The 19,990-nt window shown below is 41.2% G+C and overlaps 2 protein-coding genes across 2 annotated transcripts in view; one reads left to right on the top strand and one right to left on the bottom strand.

Annotated features, from left to right (window-relative positions):
* Positions 1-3,112, top strand: part of COL9A3 (collagen type IX alpha 3 chain) — a 322,714-nt gene extending 319,602 nt beyond the window's left edge. Inside the window, exon 32 of the mRNA XM_069650770.1 lies at positions 2,030-3,112. Coding sequence (XP_069506871.1) covers positions 2,030-2,205 — 176 coding nt within the window. The 3' untranslated portion in view covers positions 2,206-3,112. The remainder of the gene's footprint in view (positions 1-2,029) is intronic.
* Positions 3,113-3,693: 581 nt separating this feature from the next.
* TCFL5 (transcription factor like 5) overlaps positions 3,694-19,990 on the bottom strand; it is a 1,268,784-nt gene continuing 1,252,487 nt past the window's right edge. The window contains exon 6 of the mRNA XM_069650771.1: positions 3,694-3,964. Coding sequence (XP_069506872.1) covers positions 3,842-3,964 — 123 coding nt within the window. The 3' untranslated portion in view covers positions 3,694-3,841. The remainder of the gene's footprint in view (positions 3,965-19,990) is intronic.

Below are 19,990 nucleotides of genomic sequence, written 5' to 3'. Positions count from 1 at the left end.
CACTGAGTAATCCTGTTTTTTGATGTGGCCCCTTGTGATTACCACCAACAGTAACTGTAATTACTGATGGTGGTAATCGGGCCAAATAATCGACCATTTCCTCATTAACAGTTTCTATAAACTTTGTGTTATGGGTTGCTTACACACACACACACACGCACACGAACACACACACACCCGCGCCCCCTCCTCGGGTTGGAAATTGGAATTCACGAAGCAGGAACTTGAAGTAGCTCCTGGGTGTCAAACTGAAGTCTCATGAATGAGTTCTCAGGTGGGTGAACGATTAATAGTTAATTGCAAAAATGATCAGCACACGAAGATTACAATAAATGCAGGCATTCAAAAAAATGCTACTTTTGTATAACGAGTGGATGTTTTAGAAAAGCAACTCTGAAAAGACTGAAAGATGGTGGCACTTGCTTTTTTATTTTTTAAACTGTTGCATGCAACCAAAAATGTGCATTCCATATTCAACTCTTTCTACTACTACATTTCTGTTTTGCGCTGTCTTGTACACGTTCTGTTCATTTCTCGCAGTCTCTTGCCATGTTGTTTCACATTTACTTTACATTCAATTCCTATTTATATTGCTTTTTCTTTCCTCTGTACATATTCTTCCTTTCAGTTCTTCTGTCTTGCTATTTCTCAACTCTCAGTTAGTAATTAACTATGTTTCTTACAACATCCATAACCGCCATTGTCTGGTTATTTAATTCATCACTGGTGTCTCTTTACTGTCGCACATGTTTCTCTGCTGTCAACGCTCTCTCTCTCTCTCTCTCTTTCTCTCTCTCCTCTCGCTCTCTCTCTCCCTGCTGCTGTTTTGTGTCAAGTACCTATGACCCATCATGCTTTCAATGTTCTGTAATGGTTTCCCAAATCCTCTTTTATACAATTTTCAAAGACACATTTAATGAGTGTCAGAGAGGTATTTTTGTGTGGCACCAGTTGGCTTGGGGAGCCAAAAGTATCTCCTGGCAGCTATTGGTGTCAAGCTAACCAGGCTATTTTAGGATATACTCAGGACCTAAATAGCTCCCAGAAATTTTGAACCCTGCACACACACCCACGCACGCACGCACGCAGACACACCCACACAGTCTCTCTTCCTGAGCGAGACAATTCATGTTTGCATACTATCTGCCTCATCACAAGTTTGGCGGTAACCCTTAACCTAACCGCCGACGGTAGTAGCACCGAAAATTCCCCATTGGGCCCAATGGTGAATAGGGACTTACCGTTCGGCCAAACCCATGATCCAGCACTAATAACGCTGGGAGTTTGGTGGTAACTGTAATAGCCCCGGCGGGAATACTGCCGGGGTTACTGCCCAACTCGTGATGAGGCCCTAGATACAATTCCTGTGTCTGTGTATAGAATGTGTATCTAATCTAAACAGATTCATAAGACCCAACAGATAGTTGACATGTGTTTCACACTTCTGTGTACATCCTTACGGTTTCAATTTTTTTTTTATAAAAACTTGGCTATTGTAGAAATAAATGTATGGCATCAAGCATGTATTTGCGAATCACTGCATCTGGACCCCTACATGTGAGTTTTTTGTACCTCTAGCTGGCAGCATGTATGTTGGTTAGTATGTTCACTGAAGCAATATATAAGAATCATATTAATATAAAATATACATGTATTTATATAAAATAGTATTAAAGAAAATTTGTTTTGTGTAGACTTAAACAATGTAGCCAATAAAATGCATTTATCTTAATTTATTGGAGTAAACTGCTTAACCAGCAGCATAGTCACATATTTGCTAAACGGTGTGAAAACATATTTTACTAAAGGGCAGGCAGTGGTCATGGCTTTGTGAATCTTAAGTTCTAACCAATAGCCTGTACGCTCTTCTGATCCATTCCGGAACTAGGAAGCAATTTAAAATTAAGGTTATTGCTGGTAAACTCGGGTTTATCACTGTATTCAATCTACAATTAAATCTCTTGTTATTTGTGTGTGATGTCTCGTGTGTGTGTATAAAGTATCACACTGTTGTATTCTTTCTTTTAAGGACTGCAAGGTGTTGCTGGAACTAGCAGGGATGGCCGTGATGGAGCTCATGGGGAGCCTGGCTTCCCAGGTGATTCTGGCACACCAGGTGCTGTTGGGGCTCAGGGTACCCCAGGAATCTGTGACACGTCAGCTTGTCAGGGATCCGTTGCAGCAGGAAAATCTAAAAAATCCTAATACACAGCTGTTGGGGAAAAAAGTAAAGTGACTCAATACTGAACAAAGCAGCAAGTTGTTTGAAATCGGATCCTATGATATATGGACAGATGTTACTTTCCTTTTATTTTTTAAAAAAATACATACAATGGGACATCTATCAGTTATTCAGCTGGGTGAAATAGGAAAACATCTGATGATTGCAATTTACCACACAATCTTGTTTGGACAACGTAAGAACACTTTATTACAAAACATTTTTGCCAAAACTATTGACGAGATAATTTAATTTTGAATCTCCCATCTTAATTTTTACTAAAGTTTGGATCGATTTTACAGTTTGTTGGTGCTGATTTATTGATTTATTTCGCATGTGGATTCAGACATGAACCTGCAAACTAAACTTGACATGTTTGCCATTTTTAAAAAAAAAATGTAAACCTCTTGCATCCAAATTCTGTAAGAGCGGCAATGTGTATATATATATATAAATACAATTCAAAGAAGAGTTTTTGTATATGTTCATGTTATAAATAACATTGTGTGGATAATTGATCTATTGTGTCATTTTGGCAAACCCACACAAGCGTTCCCATTACTGTCAACGGACGAAGATGAAAAACTGTGTGGTATCACACATTACTGCAAATGTAAAAATAAAGGTAGGTTTTTTTGTTCTTTATTTTTACACACAAAAAATCATTGACATCTAAAAAATATTTGATGTAAATCCAGGTATTTAATGTGAAATTTTATAATACCCTCTCAATTTGATTATTTTTTATTTTGGAAAATAAATTGCTGAAAACTTGTGAATATCCGTGATTTAAAAATAGTATTTATTTTTTGGGTGACATTGTATGTACAATAAACCTGTTAGCATCATCTGTTGTAAGAAATGAATAAAGCCACTTTCAGTACATGAAAACCTGTCCTGTCCCAGACATTGTAGTTTGTTAGCAAGTAAAGAAATTACTTTATAATATGAAAATATGCAGTGCGCGTAAAAAAGATTGTTTTTATACCACATCTGCACCGATTCATCATACAGAATGATTGGAAATCATTTATTTGAAATAGCAAGTTTCTTTCAAATTGATGCGAACAGCTTTTGCATGTTTGTGGTATACTAGGACTTAAAATTGTCATACACACAGCACATCTAAATCATGAAGTACAGTGACAGACAATTGCATAATCTACATTCAAAAACAAATTAATTGTTCTTACTGTGCCCAGAGGGGAACACACATTATAAGGGCACAGATGCAGAAACAATAGAAATTAAATAGTTTTAAGGCTGAATAAATATGCATCTATATAACAACAAATTATATATTAATAACCTGATGGAAATCTGGTATCAAACGGGAGACATACTGATCTAATTCAGTGCCTCCGCTCCCCAAGACTCAGAGGATACTAATAAATAGATAGTAGCTCAGTTATTTTTCATTTCAACAGAAAGACTGATTCTGATTACTTACTGACCGTTTTCTTGTAGAAAATGTTTGTGCAAGTGACTGAGATACCATCAGTGACTTAATTGCTGTCAGTTTTGAGTGTGCATGCACAGTCCACCATCCTGTGGCAGCAAAACAAAGTGTTGCTAGTTCATTTACAGTTGTTTCCAAGAAGGCTGCACCTTGATATCAAATTACTTGATCTCTGTCGATGAGTTGCCCTGTATATTTTCCTGCACTGGACAGGTAGGTAATGATTCTGATCGAGACACTTTCAGACGTCTGCCTGTTTTCCCACAAAACACACTTTCAAATTCCTAAAAATCAAAAACCATATGATTAATGTGGTATTTTTTAGTTTACTTCAAGAGGGAACTCTGACTTTCCAATACAGCTATTCTCTAATACATGTTCTATCATACCATAGAGTGTTAATAGTTCAAGATAAAATTAAAGGCAAACATTTCTAAATGCGACACCTCAACTCAAAAATATCATACACAAGTAATTTCTGAACTAAACTGAGCAGGCTTGTTACAACCATCTTAACGTCTCCTATGTATTTAAACAATAACCCTGGTGGTGGCGGTATTACCGCCTGGTAAAGGCCTAGGACTCAAGGGTAGCCGTAATTGAGGGGCTGTAGCTATTAGCACCGTAACTTTCTGTCCGAGATACTAATCTTTTTTTTGCTTTTTACTGTTGGAAAATGGTGCTGTGGCCGTTGTACAAGTTGAGGGAATATAGCATGGTTTGACTGTTTACGTGGTGCGGAAGATGGGTTAGCTCATGAAGTAATTCCCTCACTCCCAGCTTGGCAGGGAGGTTGGCTGACGTCACCGCCTAGGAACTAAAAAAACTTAGTTGTAGACCATGAAGTGCGAACACTGCCACTTCGGATTTCTGCTCCCATTGGCTCTCTGCCTTCGCATCTCTCTGAATGAGATGCTGAAAGAATCATGCACCGATACTATGTAAAATCAATTCTTTGCAATAACGTTTTAATGACTCGCCATAGAGAAAATGTATTTTTTTAATTTAGATGAACTTGATTAGCATTTCAAGTTATGCAAACACTGACAAAGTTATGACACTATAGTTTAGAGAAAATTATTTGTCTGCCTCCACCACACCAAGCAACTGAAGTGTAGTCCTCCTTTCATGTTGGCAGCCGCTTTCAAATTTTACACCTACTTGTATGTTTTTTAATTCTGAAAAGCTGGTCTCTCTACATAAACAGCCCTAGCTCCCCCCACACGAGTCTGTCCTTTCCACAAAGTCAGAAATTCGGCTTACCTTGCATTCCACGCCACAAATGATTACTAAAACAGCCCCTCCCCTTCCAAGGATACCTTCAGTGTGTTGGGGATGACAGATCTAGAAGAGGATCTCAGTTAGACACTTGCACTGAAGCACAGCCATCACCATAGACAGAGATAAGAAGAGTGTGAGTGAGAGAGAGAAAGAGAGAGGGGGGAGGAGAGGGCACAGAAAGCAAGACAGAATCCAAGAGTGAGAGATCGAGGGAGAGACATGATAGCGAGAAGGATCTCAGTGAAGCTCTTAATGCACAAACAGAGGAAAAGGAAGAATTAGAGAAAGCGGGGAGTAAGGGCGAGAATCAGAGGGGTGGAAAGCTGAAGAGATGGTGAAAGGAAAAACAATGCCATTAAGAGAGGGGGAGGGAAATAGAGGGAGAGAAAGGAAGAGAATTGGAATGAGATAGCACGGAGGATAGATGGATGCAAACATACACAGATGGCTAGAAAGAGATAGACAACGAGAGAGGGAAACAAAAAGAGAGAGATATAGGAAAGGGGAAAGAAAGACAAAGTGGAAGGGGGATGAGAAGAGAGAAATAATCCAGACTGTACTAAAGAAAGAGCCCACGTGAACCAGACTCAAGTGGGATAGAGACAGACTGCATTTATAAAGAGAACTAGCTGGGATACCCGACATTGCCTGTGTCCTGATTGAGTGGTGTTTCATGTGCCCTGGAGCATATTGCGCTTGTCCTCTTGTCAGCAAGTAGTGCTGCTGTTTGTTGTTGTGTTTCAGAAGCTCTTGATATTGATTTTCGCTTTGCATCAAATGCTTTTCCAAGTGATGTTAATTTTTTTGTGTGCCATGTTTCTGTCACTCAATGGCTTCAGCACATTTGAGAAAATGTCCAAGAAAGATTGATTGATTGTGCTCTCTTTTTGTGAATGAACTTAAGTAAACTGTAACCTTGCCATTTTCCATATTTGGAGTGGCGTGCAAAAATAAATATTTTTGTTTTGTTTTATTTCCCTTTAAAAATGCTTTAATAAACAATTTCGAACTGTATAGAGTAGTAATACATTTCAAAGGAATAACCAACAGATCGAACATTTTGCTTCAAAAACTTTTCCAAATTTTTATTCTTTCTAGAACCCAATGGAGTGTATCAGGGTGAGCATCAGTAAATGAGGGGGTCTACGAAAACATAGACTACAATCTTGCCCCAGACAAATCTATGCAAAATTCAGTTGCAGTGGGTTCAACAGTGTGGATTTGTAAAGCCGGATAAACATACACACACACATTTTTTTTGCATATAAGATTTTTGCATCCAAATATAGACTATGATCTTTCCCTAGACAAAAGAGGAATCCATGCATATTTTTGTAGACGTGGATTCAACAGTGTGCGTACACACACTTCCATTAGTCAGACGATAAGGAGTCGTTTGACTTTCAAACGCAACGCCGTCACATGAGCTCGTTTTCACATCATAAGTGCGGACAGGTTGCTCCCTATTGCTGCTACCGCTAAAGGACAGATTGGTCCCTGGTGATCGTCCCACATAGCGGTAATCAAAGAAGCCCCGTTAATGATTATCGTCCAATGTTGATTGAAGAATTCCTCAGATGGGAGCTGGAAACTATGGCATGCACAAAACGGTAGAATATGGCTATGTAATTGACAGAATAAAAGAATATTTTTCAGGAGCCGTTATAATCGAATATACACATTAAAGTATGTTAGCTAACAAGTTAAGCTATAATTCAGTACCAAACGAAAATGATGAGCAACACCCATACCACACAGATGTCAAGACAGGGGAGTAGCACATTACATAGGTGAGCTCCCAACATTTATAATAGTATTCAAACAATGTATCAGTGTATAACAGTAAATAAATCACAACATTGTTTCTTAGAAAAGTGAGTGAATAAAAGAATTATTAAGGATACATAACTGAAGATGAAAGAGAGGAGGTTCGTTGTAATACCAAGAAACCTTAGAAGCTTAATTTCATATATTTCCCCTTAATACAGGGGGAACACATTCATCCTTATAAATGGAGACATATGAAAAGGGATATTGTATGGGTCCATTTTATTCATTAGCCCTCATTACAACTCAGGCGTTAAGGGTTAACGCCGTCGTTAACCCTTAACGCCTGATTCCAATTTTAACGGCTGCTTTTAGCAGCCGTTAAAATCCATGGTGCTAAACCGCCTTGGTGCTAATTACGGCACCGTAATTTACGGTGCCGTAATTAGCGCCTTCCCCACTCCCATTATGCCCCATGGGGCAAAAATGGGAATGGGGAAGGGTAAATGGGAAATGGGGATTTACCGCCCCACTCACCTTGGAATGGGGCGGTAAATCCGCCATCCACCATGGTGTAAATGTAGTTTACACCATGGTGGTAAAGTTGGTGTACTTACCGCCTGGGTCGTAATGACCCCAATTGACTGTGAATACATAGGTTTATATAGAAAAACATGATAAGTATAGATACTCTAAAATAAAACACCACTGGAAGAAAGGAAATACTCATCAGAGTTCACAATACAATAGGTGTACCTTGAAATTATGTGCAACAAAACATCACATAGTCACATGAAACAAATAAAACAAATTTCAAACCAAATAAAACAAAACATAATACACTTTATGATTTGAAGTGTAAGTTTAGTTGATCAGACTATGCAGGCAGTGATTCCGCTCTGGATCACTATCTAGGCTGACAGTTGAACTAGATTACAATGCGGGTCTATGTCAGACAAAATAAATGTGCACTGTTTAGGTGGGGGGAGCCAGTCATACCACGACATGCAGGGAAGTGCACAGAAGTAGTCAGACTACTGAATGGGAGGGAGACCCAGGTGCACCCGTTTCCCATAGCGGCCCCTACCTGAAACTATGGACAGAGATAGGAACGTTTTAGGTTGAACCACAGACAGAGGGAATTACAAGTGAAGTGGAAAGAGTAGCGAGCAAACAGATAACCCTGCCAACCCTGCAAACAGATAAGCCAGGGAGCCCAAGGGCACAGGGAAAAGGTTCTGCCCCCACCTAACGGGCCCAGGGATACAATGTTGGCTGCACACCTGGATATGCCACAGGACAAAATGGTGTAGACATCACTAGCCTGAACCCAGCTTGTGGGTGCAGGTGTTCATCACCACAATATAGGCCACCTAACAACCCACAACTCTGCACAGAATATATGATTGCTAAAGACACAACAATCCGCAAGTGCAACACTCCAGTGGCTATAGCGTGCACTATAAATATTCTTTAACAGAACATAACGTACAATGTGCATTCTTTTCATCAAAAAGTACATTAGTCCGTCACATAGTTAGTCATCCAGCGCACAGCACACATGCCATTTTCAATCGGCCAGATATTATGTAAGTTACGCTTACATAATTTGAGGGGGTTTCCATTCTGTCGATGTCAAACAGAACAACCGCTCTGAAATAAAGATCCCTGAAAAAGGAACTGAAGTTTTGTATGTCCACTTTCAATATAGTCAATGCTATCAATTCTTTGCAGCTATTCGACACATTGGGCCTCATTACGAGTCTGGCGGTAGCCGAGCCGGTAAAACCGGCAGGCTATCACTGGCCCCGTAGTGATTTACCGGCGCCAGACCTGCCAGATTAATCAGGGCAGTAAAACCCTGGCGCCGGAATTCTGTTAATCCCCATTCTCCATGGGAATGGGGACTGCGGAAACACCAGCAGAATGTCGTAATGGTGCCAGTGTTTCTGCGTCCGCCTGCGGGCGGTGCCATTCCGCCCGCCAGGGCAGACCTGTTTGCAGGATGGCACACGCCTGCAGAACTCGTAGTTTGCCGGTCCAGAAAATGGTGCCGGTATAGTTTTACCGGCACCGTTAATTCCGGACCGGCAAACTTGTAATGAGGCCCATTGTGTCCTTCGAACTGTCAGTGCATTTCATTAAAGGACAAATAACAATGCCAGCCTGTATTCAGTGATCTAAGCAAGGGAGAGGCAGGTTACATTTTGGAGAAAGAATGCCACAAAATAAAGATACAGCATAAGACCTTGCTTCTGACACTTGGTTTAGAAAACTAAGTACAGTTCAAAACAGAGATTTAAAATATGTGCCAGGGGAACGATAACACACTAGAACATTATGCATTGCTGTCACCTATAGGGCTATCTCTGCGCTGTAAGTATAGGAGATCTATACCCCTTCTCGCTCGTCCCGCACTCTTTCATAGCCCAAAGCATACCCCTTCGACTAGTCTCCTACAAACCTACAGGCCTTCATTACTAAGTCCCTGTTCGACCCTTGATTTGTTTGTTTGCTACGTACATTTCTGGCATATATTGTACGCCTCTTACTATAATTCCCTCATCTCCATTCATGCTCACCTGAAGCAGCCCTGTGTACCATCAGGTGATACTGGGTGAGATTGCATGCTCACACTACATATGTCTCCCATGAGTTTATTCTCATGTCACGTAGCCATACGCACCACAAGGTAAGGCTTTAAAACGTTGGGCCCGATTCATGGAATTCTTTGCACTATGCAAAGTGACTTTTCACGGCAAAAAGATACTTTGCACTGTTCCATGAACCAGGGTGTTTGTTGGCAGTGCAAAGTCACTTTGTACCGTGCAAAACATTCCATGACTCAGGCCATGTGTACTCATACCTATTGTGTCTCTAGCCTTTTATCGCACTTGAAGTGACCATTTCTGCAAGCCAGGAATTCTATGTGGTGTATTTATTTATGTAGTTTTTATTTGATTTTATTGAGTATTTGTAAGGCGCTTTACACAACAGAATTGTGTTTCAAAGCGCCACAATGCTCGATGGGAACAGAACATGGGAAATAATAACAATGGCAAAACAGTAATATACTGTCGTTGTCCTACCAGGCCTTGTGGCATTTTCCCGTGCAAGTGCATTGTGAAGAGGTGCTGGTGAAGGAGGAGCAGAGGGGTGGACAAGTGCTGGAGGAGGAACCGGGAAGGAAGTGCTAAGGGGAGCCAAAGAGGAGAACCTCGAGCTCAGTGCAAGTACAAGCGCCTCTCAAGGGCAGTATGTGAGCCATCAAGCGGGGGACCGCAGGGCAGTGAAGTGTGGTGGAAGGGTGCTGCTATTGACTGGGAGGATGGTCCTGGGATCCTGTGTAAGGAACTCATGCTGACAACAGTAAAGACAGACACAAGTGATCACAGTTCAAGGGTGTTTATTGAACAATTAATACAGGGTCGAAAAACGCCTAATCTAAACCTAAATCTAAAATGGGAGCAAGCCTCAACCATTAAATGAAAAATAAGGCAGACCTTGCGGCGTTGTGTCAAAATAAAAGACCTATACTAACAAAACCTATTACCAGTTCCTTACGCTAAATACAAAAGAGTGTGGGATAGAGCTTTCAATAAAGAAAGAAATGTGATTGCCAGAGTTCTCCCTTACGTACGTTTTCAGCACAGGACAAGGTGGGTCTCCTGAGCACAGCACACACTTGAGCTTTCCCCAGCACTAGTCAACAGTTCTGCCCCAGCTATCGGGTTCTCCGATGGGCCAAAAGTCTCTTTCCAATAAAAGGTCTCTTGCCAATAAAAATCATCTTGCCCTAGAGGGCCTGATAGTTCCAACAAACAAACACCAAAAGTTCTGTTCTACAAATGCTTTGGGTGACGGTTTCACCCCGGGTCCCCCTCTTCTGGGCACTGACCCCTCAGAACATTTTTGGGTGATGGTTTCACCCCTGGATCCCACTCTTCTGGACACTGACCCTTCTTTATTTTCACAATTATGGTGGGATTCAGTTCCCTTGCTTTCTCTTAGCGCAGGATTCACTTCCCTTGCTTTCTCTTAATGTGGGATTCCCTTCCCTTTTACTTCCACTGTGCTTGCAGATCAAAGTCTTTCGATTGTACAGGGATTTTGCTAGACCTCCATTAGGGCCACCTTGGCCTCGTTCGGCAGCTCTCCTACGGCCTCTTGGATTCTGTAGTTTTACTCAAACAGGGATCGACCAGAGTGTCTCGGAGTGACACCCACATGGTGTTGGTTCCCTCTGCAGCTGGTCTCCCCTCTTGAACTTAGCTCAACTTGCCACTTTGTGACTTTCATTCACCACAGCCCAGCTCTTATCGGCTCTCCACTCGACTCACTGGCTGTGATGAACCGCTGAGCTTGCTTCGTAACTGGAGTCAAGGCCAGTACCACTGTAGCAGGAGTTTCCCTCGCTCCCGCTTATCAACTTCGACACGCTCTGTGTACCACGGACATCCGCTGCAAGACACTTGTCCTATTGCTCACGGTCTTAGGCTCTTTTCTTCAAAGGTTCCACGGGCCTGTGACGAAAAGGGCAAGACCATTACTCTCCTCGCCACCCTCTCGCTTCCCGCCGTCTTTCTCCTCCTCTTGAACTGCCGCGCCCAGTTTGCCGTCTTGTTGTGCTGTCTGCCATGCTCGTAGTGTGTTCTCTCGCTCCACCTTTTATCGCTGTGGGGAAGGGAAAGGGCCATCAGATGTGTGTGGTTCTGATCAATTGCCTGACTCTGCCTGACCCTTGTATTGGGACATGTCAGGTTAATGGCTCTGGTCTTAGTCCGTTTTATGGTGTGTCGTGCGAAAGTGTTCGTGTTAAGAAAGGGGGGGCAGTGGTTTTGAATGTCCTACGTGGTAAGATTGGGAAAAGGTATTGGAAGAAGGGGGATATTGCGTCGCACCTGTCGGTGTCCCACTCCCTGAGGACCCTCCATCCAGGTGATCCTCCCTCACTGGTCCACCCCGAGGAACTGGATCCAATACCGATGGCTGTATCCTGGCCAGCTGCCTAAACAGGGAGACACCTTCAGGTTTCTCACACCTGTGACATTCATGCTCATCAGGCCACCAGTCACAGCGGCAGTGGGGTGATTAGCAGTGAAACGAATAGGGGATGATTCAAAAGCGAAAGAGGGCCTTGTGGCTGATGAAGAGGGTCTTGAATTCGATCCTTGCAGCCACTGGGAGGACGTGCAGAGATTTTAGGTCTTGCAGCCCTATTCTGGATTAGCTTGAGAGGGCAAATGGAGGCAAGCGGGAGATTGAGAAAAGGCTGTTGCAGTAGTCCAGCCTGGAGAGGACCAAAGCTCCGGAGACAATGAGCTTCTGGGGGAAGGTGAGAAAAGGAAGCATGCCAATGAGTAGGTGGGGCTGGAAGTGGGACTTCTTGGTAGGATCCATGATGTGTGGGCATAGGGTAGGGGGAAAAGAGGGCACACGTGTCCCGATGAGGCAATTTGGAACATAGGCCATTGTTCGATTACAATCTGAATGTGCGCATCTGGGATGCCATCTTTTTCACCACTTTCCATGGCCCTTTCAGAAAATGTTTACTGTAAGAGGAACGCACCTCCACTTCATACAGATAAAAATAAATCCTTTTATTGGTAATACTTACTCCTCCTGCATCGCCACATCCACGGATGACATCCCACTTTCATGATTGAAATTATACATCAAAGTTTATAACAATGGGCCATATGTCAGTACAATAATTGTCAAGTGCACTGAGTGTCTTTAGGTCAGTTGTTCGTGGGTGGTCCCCATAGATATAATTGCCACCATGTGCATAACCGCAACTTCTTCTCGTGGATCTTGTAACATGAATGGTAAATAAATGTGATCTACCATGTACATTCTGTCCATCCTTGTTTGACTTTTATTTTAATTTATTTTTTGGGATGTTTGCAATGCCATCTAATGGTATTTCAAGGTGCCACAAGACCGACAAGTGAGGGTGGGGGGCAGTTTGGGACAGGGGATAAAGATAACAACAGCTGTCCTACCTACTAGTTCATTTGAAATTTGGATAGGGCAAGTGCATTAATAAGAAGTGCGAGGAAGAGGTTTGGGTGTGAGTGCTGGTTGGCTAAATGTGGAGTGCTAGTGTGGTAAGGGAAGTGCATGGTAAAGAGGAGAACGTGCACAGGAAAGGGGTGGGAGGGTGGAACAGGGGGGGATACAGCAACAGGGGCTAGGTGATTGCTAAGGGGAGACCCTGAGCGCAAGTGCTAGGAATTGCATGGATTGCAGGGGATGAGGGTCAACCAGAGGGGCCCATTTTGATAGACAAGAGTACTTCCCAACTGGTCCTACTATTAATGGGTCTATTAATGGGTGATGAAGAGAAACGGGAGAGGACAGAGGCCATGTGGGTAGTCCATATATCTGGAGGGTGATTGACAAAGAGGATGTCTGTGACAGTCTGCCTGGAGGCAGCATTGCCATTGGTGTCAGCAATGTGCAGGCCAAGCAGAGATTATTCTGTATTCACAATAAATTAGAACAATTTCAAAATTACATCTTGCTTCTGTTGCATTGTTAAGTATTCAAAGACGTGATCGCGCTCTATACATATGATTTTTGATTTGTCGTAATGAACATTTTACACAGACTTTTAAAAAAGATTTAGAGAATCGCAAAGCATGTGTCTCAAGAATGTCAAGCCCCAAAAACGTTTCCATGATTTTGAAATAAAGGCACATACTTCAAATAATCACATTGTCATTTTAGGTTTTAATATATATACAATGACAGAAGAAAGGCAATATAAAGAAATGAAAGGTAAAATGAAAACATCTATGCATATTTAACCCAATTACGTCACCAAAAATAAATAAATAAAAATACATTATTGAACATTAACATTGCAAGTGTTATACCATTACATTATTTTTTTAATCGATGCAGTGGCCAAACATTGGGTAACATATTGAAACTTGCTTGTGAAAAAAATGTGTGAAGATAGCCACAAATCATTTAAATCTGGAAGTCAACCTCTGAACAAGTTCAAGTTTTGGGGGACAAGCCTCTTTTTCAACGTTGTGTCCGTGCCCTGGAAATAAACTCTGGAGACATTCCATGTGTAAGCATGGTCAGCACAGTCAATGTCAGATCTTTCACAAATTCAAAATCCATTTCCAGGAATATTGGCTTGGCCACCCACTGTTTTCTTTGTTTTGTAAAAACCATGTGGTAACAAAGCATCCCGAAAGTTCCTGCAGTTCTTGCTTGGTCCCTCCCAATGTTTTTGTTGTGCGCAAGTACAGCCAGTCTTGTTCTAGCCTCCCTACTGTCTATGCTTAAATGCAACCTTTATGGGCTGTACTTAAGGCAAATATTATGGAACACCTCAAAATCTCCAGTGTGGCAGAATTCCGTGACTTCCTTCAGGTCTCTTGAAAGCGTTTTGTCGTACACAATTTTCTTCAGTGCTGCATGAGGAGGGGAACCTGACACCTACCACTTCTTCTTACGACCTCCTTAGTCAACGGTCCATGTCCACATTCGTGGAAATGTTTGTTTTCTCTCCAAGAGTTTATGTTGGAACAATGGTGCACCAATGAATGCCACTTTTCAATTAGAATTCTACAGATCCATTACAAGTTTTTGTGCTCTACCAAAGATGGTTGCTGATAGACTGAGACCACTTTAAAATGTTTTCGGAACCCTTTTTTTTACTGATAGCTACCGGTAGCGGTACTTTTTTTTTAAAATTGATTTTGCAACGTGCCATACATCAAATGTATACTGTATATGTTTGGTACTGCTCTCGCATGGACTTTGCTATTCCAACATGCCTGTCAGTGGCTATCAGGTCTATTTGCATTCCCCTGGATTCCAGAAGTTCGATTGATTTAATGAAACCATGTTTCTCCATGGCAACAGACGATGAACATTCAGACACCTGCACAGTGACTGGGCTCACTACTTTCCATGTCTTGAAAGTGGTAAGTGCAGTATTTAGCGGAAAATCCTGGACTGTCACACTGTCCGTGGCCAGCAAGCATGACCCTTTTGCCAGCGAGTTTACTGTCAATTGATTTCTGTTCGTGTTTCCAGGCCTGGCTAATAGCGGGGAATAAGAAATCCTTCTATTTGTAGAACTGTGTTTATAGCAAGGAACTACAGTCCCACAAATTGACAGAAACTTGTAATTTTACTGAACGTTGATCCACTGAACAGCAAAGCAGATGAATAAAATACATTTCCATCAGGCCCTTTTCCAAGCATAGGTTGTGCTGACCACGAAGATGAGTTATTTGTGTGGACACAGCTGGCCTGGATTTTTTAGGTTGGTGCCTTTGACTACACAAGTAAAATTCACTAATGGCTCCCCACATATCCTCCTCCGTAATTTATTATCACATTTAATAATTTGTATAATCTCTAGCAGGCAGCAGTCGAATACAATGTATTTTTGTTCATTTAAAAGCCAATAGTCCTGCAGTACTGTGGTTTGCGATTCAATGGTGTTGGGACAACTCCCCCAAAGTAGGAATACTGAAGTCGAAATCATGACCAGATTCGTCAATGAATTGCAAAGATGTTTCAGTGATTTCGGGATGTGATATTTCCGCATGAATTGGAGGAATAGGGATAAATTAATGTTTCATCTGTGGAATTTTTTTAGAGGGTGTAGATTGTGTCATCGGGTCTGCAAACATTTCCGATATATCTTCTGTGTCTTCAGTTTCATCTTCATGTTTTGCAATGTAGCAATGATCCGTGGTTACTTTGCATGGCTCGCTGGTGACGTTAGATTCATATTCCGGCCACTGGACATCTGCATCACGACTCTGAATATTGACTGGACCATGCTGTGCCTCAAAAAGTAGTTGCTCCATAGTGAAATCCCTTTACATCTGTTTGGCAAGCCACATCATTAGTTTCTGTTGTTGTCTGAGTCTTTATGCTCCTCTTCCTCCTGGGCTTCTAACAGATTGAAATAAAAACATGCTCAATTTATAGCACACATACAAAAGATATGTTTTAACAACCAAAAGCGTAATATCAGCAAAATATATGCTTAAAAACTTCTCCTAAACAAACTGGTTTGTTCTTTACCCTTGATTTCTTTACTTTCATTGAAACAGTGGACTTCGATGTGCTGACCACAAAACCAAGCTGAAAAAATCATTTTTCCAATGTATAAACCCAGCACATTTCTTTTCCACTAATATGTGCATTTCTACAAATAGAGCCTACTTTGCATACGTAAAACATTGGAACATATAAAAAATTGCAATGCCAATCAGACGTGATGATAAATGATATTTCAGATCATGTTATGTATACCTCTGTTCTATGTGTGTCTTCTATTTTGACCGCTTCAGTGGTACATTCCTTGGACAAATCATTCATTTAAAAAAAGTTAATTGTAAAGCACATTTAATTGTAAAGTTTTTGATCTCACTAAGTACTTCTCAACAAAGTTGTTTTAAATAATTGTCGCCCTGAACTAATGTTAGTCGCTGTAAAACAATTTGAAAATTCTTAGCAAGATCACATCGAAAACTTGGAATGTGTGACGTTTTCAACATATATATTTTACATTTCACCTGATACCTTCTGAGATGTCACATGGAGTTGATGTGATATCCTGCAAAACGTAGTGATTAAAATGTTGCCTCCCAAATTATTTTGCGCTATACTATTTTCATTTTAATGTATTCTTGCTTTGGGTAGGAAGTTAAATGTTATTAACAAAAACAGAAAACTTTCATACAGTGAAAGGTTAGAAGCATTTCAATTTCATAGTCTGTTTTTGGGGAGGTTTTACTTTCATTGTTGCATGTCTATGGGCGATTACTTCGAGGTTGTTGCACTTTGCTAACAGTATTGTAATTCTTTTGAAAAATAAAACACTTATGTTAATTTCAAACCAAATTAAGTAGATCCACAACTACCAATGTAATGCAAATTCTAACTACGCATAACTCATCCTCCGGACCGGTTTCAAATGAGGAAGGGATTGTCATCGAAGATCCAGCATCCCCCTATAACATAGTAATTGTTTTAATATGGATGTAAAAGCAAAATTAAAAATAAAACATCAGATGCAGACAATGGTCCATATTGAGAAACACTTCTACACGACACATCTTGGCAATATTAAACATAATAAACTTCAATATGTTTCAATTCGAAGTAGGCCACATGCATGCATAGTTCAGTCGCATATAAAGGATTCGTATAAAATAGTTACTCGATAGGTGAGTGATGTTGCTGTTGATTCCTGAATAGTGATCGATAATGAGTCTTGCTCCTTTGTATTATCAGAAAAGAGTCCAATTGAAAAGGTATTACAAATTTGACCGCACCCAATCCTCAAAAATATTACCACGTGAATATGGCTTGGCCTCACCATTGCGATAATCGATGTGTCTGTGGTTTCCTCACAGTCTAAAGTAAACATTTTGAAAAGTGCAGTGCCTTGAGTCGCAAGCGCAACCTGTGTAAAATAACATTGATGTAAATATTCCCAAAGAAGTCAAAACGGTCATCATGTTATATTTTTCCCACACTAATTCATTAGATTGCAAGATTATTTAGAAGACATATGTATAGAGAGCACTGTTTTTATATACCAACATACACAATACAATCTTTGCCCACGAATCACCGGAGAGAGCGTGTGGTGGAATTTAGTTGGAACTGCTTTGGGAAGTAATTTGCAAAGGTGTCTGGGGCGACGCCTTTCAGTGTATTGAGATGCTTTGTACATATTGTCTAAGAAGCACATGCTGCAGATGCGGAATCAATTTCCACTCACGTCTGCCAAGACATCCTCGACTCCGCTTTCCATCTCGGGCAATGTAAACCCGCAATTTGAAAGCCATTCTTATTAAATCTAAATACTTTGGGAATACATGCAGTACTGTGCCAGGATCTTTGATATGGCTCACAGTAGGGCAAACAATCACAGTAGGGCAAACAAAAATGATACGTGAAGGCATTCTTGAAATGTCCGTAAGATCTGTTAAAGGAATATAAATAATTATCAAAATTAATAAAGTATCACTGTGAGCAAAGCAACAATCGCATAGCTTTGTTTGTAAATGTTATTTAAATATTTTTTTAACTCTGTAAACTTGTCTAATTATCACAGCGATCAAATTAGTCAGAACTCATTGCTATACCGCAAATTGTAACGTATTACTAGTCCATTCAATAAAATTTGAGCCACCAAAAGAAAACATGAGTTGAAAACATGGACTACAAAACATTACATTCTGATACAATGCTTTTGAATGAAATGTGCTTATTCCAGAGATAAAAATAGATAAAACGTTTGATAATGGTGAACTCTGAGATAAATTAAAATGAGAATACGGTGTACATTGGGTATAAAACAACACAAACTTTCTGAGCAGTGATTGATGAAATTACAGAACAAAATAGTTGACCAGCCCTTACCTGGACGAACAGATGAGCTGATTGAGCAAGCCTGGCAACAAGTAGATCTAAGGCGATATACCTTGTGGATTCCAGAGGTGTTCCCTAGTGAACTATCAAGGTGTTTATAAAGGCTTAGAAAAGTGGGTGTGTATGTGAATGTGTGATGTGTTAGTTGACACCCACCAAGCCTTGATGCCAATGTTTGACATACCCATGAACCCAGCCCCCTCGGGAGAGCACAGTCATAGGTGTGAACTGCCATTGAAACTGGAGGGGGATGGATGAGCATGAGGGGTGCGCAATAGGTCCACAACAATGTGAAAGGGATACTTACATATGTTGATTGCAGGGACGGAGTCTTCAAAGGGGAGTCTGGAGACACTGGTTCTATGGAGGCCATGTGTGCAATAATCGCAGTGCAGTAGATCCCTTTGAGGTGTACATGGTGTTCAGCACCTTGAGAGTCCCCATAGACCCAGCCCACTCGGAATCGCACAGTCATTGGTGTGTACTGCCATTGATACTGCAGGGGGATGGATGGGCATGACGCAAGCGCAAATGGCCCGGAACAATGTTCAAGGGATGCATACATATGTTGATTGCAGGGACTGGGTCTTCAAAGGGGAGTCTGGAGACACTGGGTCTGGGGAGGCCATGTGGACAATGGTCACAGTGCGGAAAGATTCGAGGTGTACATGGTGTTCGTCACCTTGAGCATCCCCATCCACCCAGCCCCCTCAGGAGTATACGGTCATAGATGCAAACTGCCATTGATACTGGAGTGGAATGAACAGACATGAGGTGAGCACAAAATGCCACCAAACATCTTTCAAGAACTTCCTATACGGTTGGACGTGTTGTTGACCTACTGAAAAATTCAAACAACCATTCGTATTAATTGTTTTTAATTTATTTTGGTAATGTAGATGGCACAAACAAACTACAAATTGTAAAAAAAAAATTGTGATCGATGGAAGTTACAATGATGTAGGAGAACGACCTCAAATGTTAGCCGTCTCAGTTGTCAAACATACATCAGATCTAGAGTAAACCTAATCATTACTTGGATTACCAGAGCAAACTGTTGCTCGAAGTTCATGCATAAGGACCATCATCATCCGCAATGCAGATCTCGTGAGGCAGACTGCACGGAAGTCATGCAGCTCGGTAACGCATAGCAGTGGTGTGTTTTCTTCGGCTATGTAGACCAAGCATCCAGAGTTCTCTCGGCAGCAGCAGTTATCTACCTCGGTTGGCATAACCTTGCAACCATCGAAGGTACACCAGGTGGAAACCTCTTGCATGCAACTGAGTTCAGGCTCCGATGATTGATGATCATGACTCTCATCCGATTCCCCATCGTTTCCACTTCTTTCTCTTTCAATTAATTCCTCCTCTGAATATTTGGGCTCGTACTGGTATGGCTGTATTGTTGCCATAGTTCCTGTTTATTGAGTAAGTACAAAATCAAAAGTCAGAAAAATAAGAATGTGTTTGTTGGTGTACACACTGCAATATTACAAAAACACACAGTGCAAAGACATGCACAATAGGCACAAACTATTAAATTTCGCATTCACTCATGGAAAAAATAAGCCTTGTAAAAGTACAATTTAAATATGGTTTGGCAAAGACATTTGCACATAATATATGAAATGTTTAAATAAAAAGCAATTACTGAGTTCAATCAGTTCAGATAGTATAAGCAGCTGTTCCAGGGCATCGAACTAGGAAGATAGCTGCATAGAGCAGAAACAAGTCAAAGAGGCTTGAAAGGAAATACACTGTGTCAGGTCCAATCTTGAATCTTCCTGCAGGAGTGATGCTGGCCCACCAGACCCCCCAAGTTTGCCCGCCTAACA

The sequence above is a fragment of the Ambystoma mexicanum genome, chromosome 3p (genome assembly GCF_040938575.1).
Source record: "Ambystoma mexicanum isolate Mex_15411 chromosome 3p, UKY_AmexF1_1, whole genome shotgun sequence".
NCBI classification, from domain to species: Eukaryota; Metazoa; Chordata; class Amphibia; order Caudata; family Ambystomatidae; genus Ambystoma; species Ambystoma mexicanum.
This window is presented reverse-complemented; position numbering and strand designations above follow the sequence as displayed.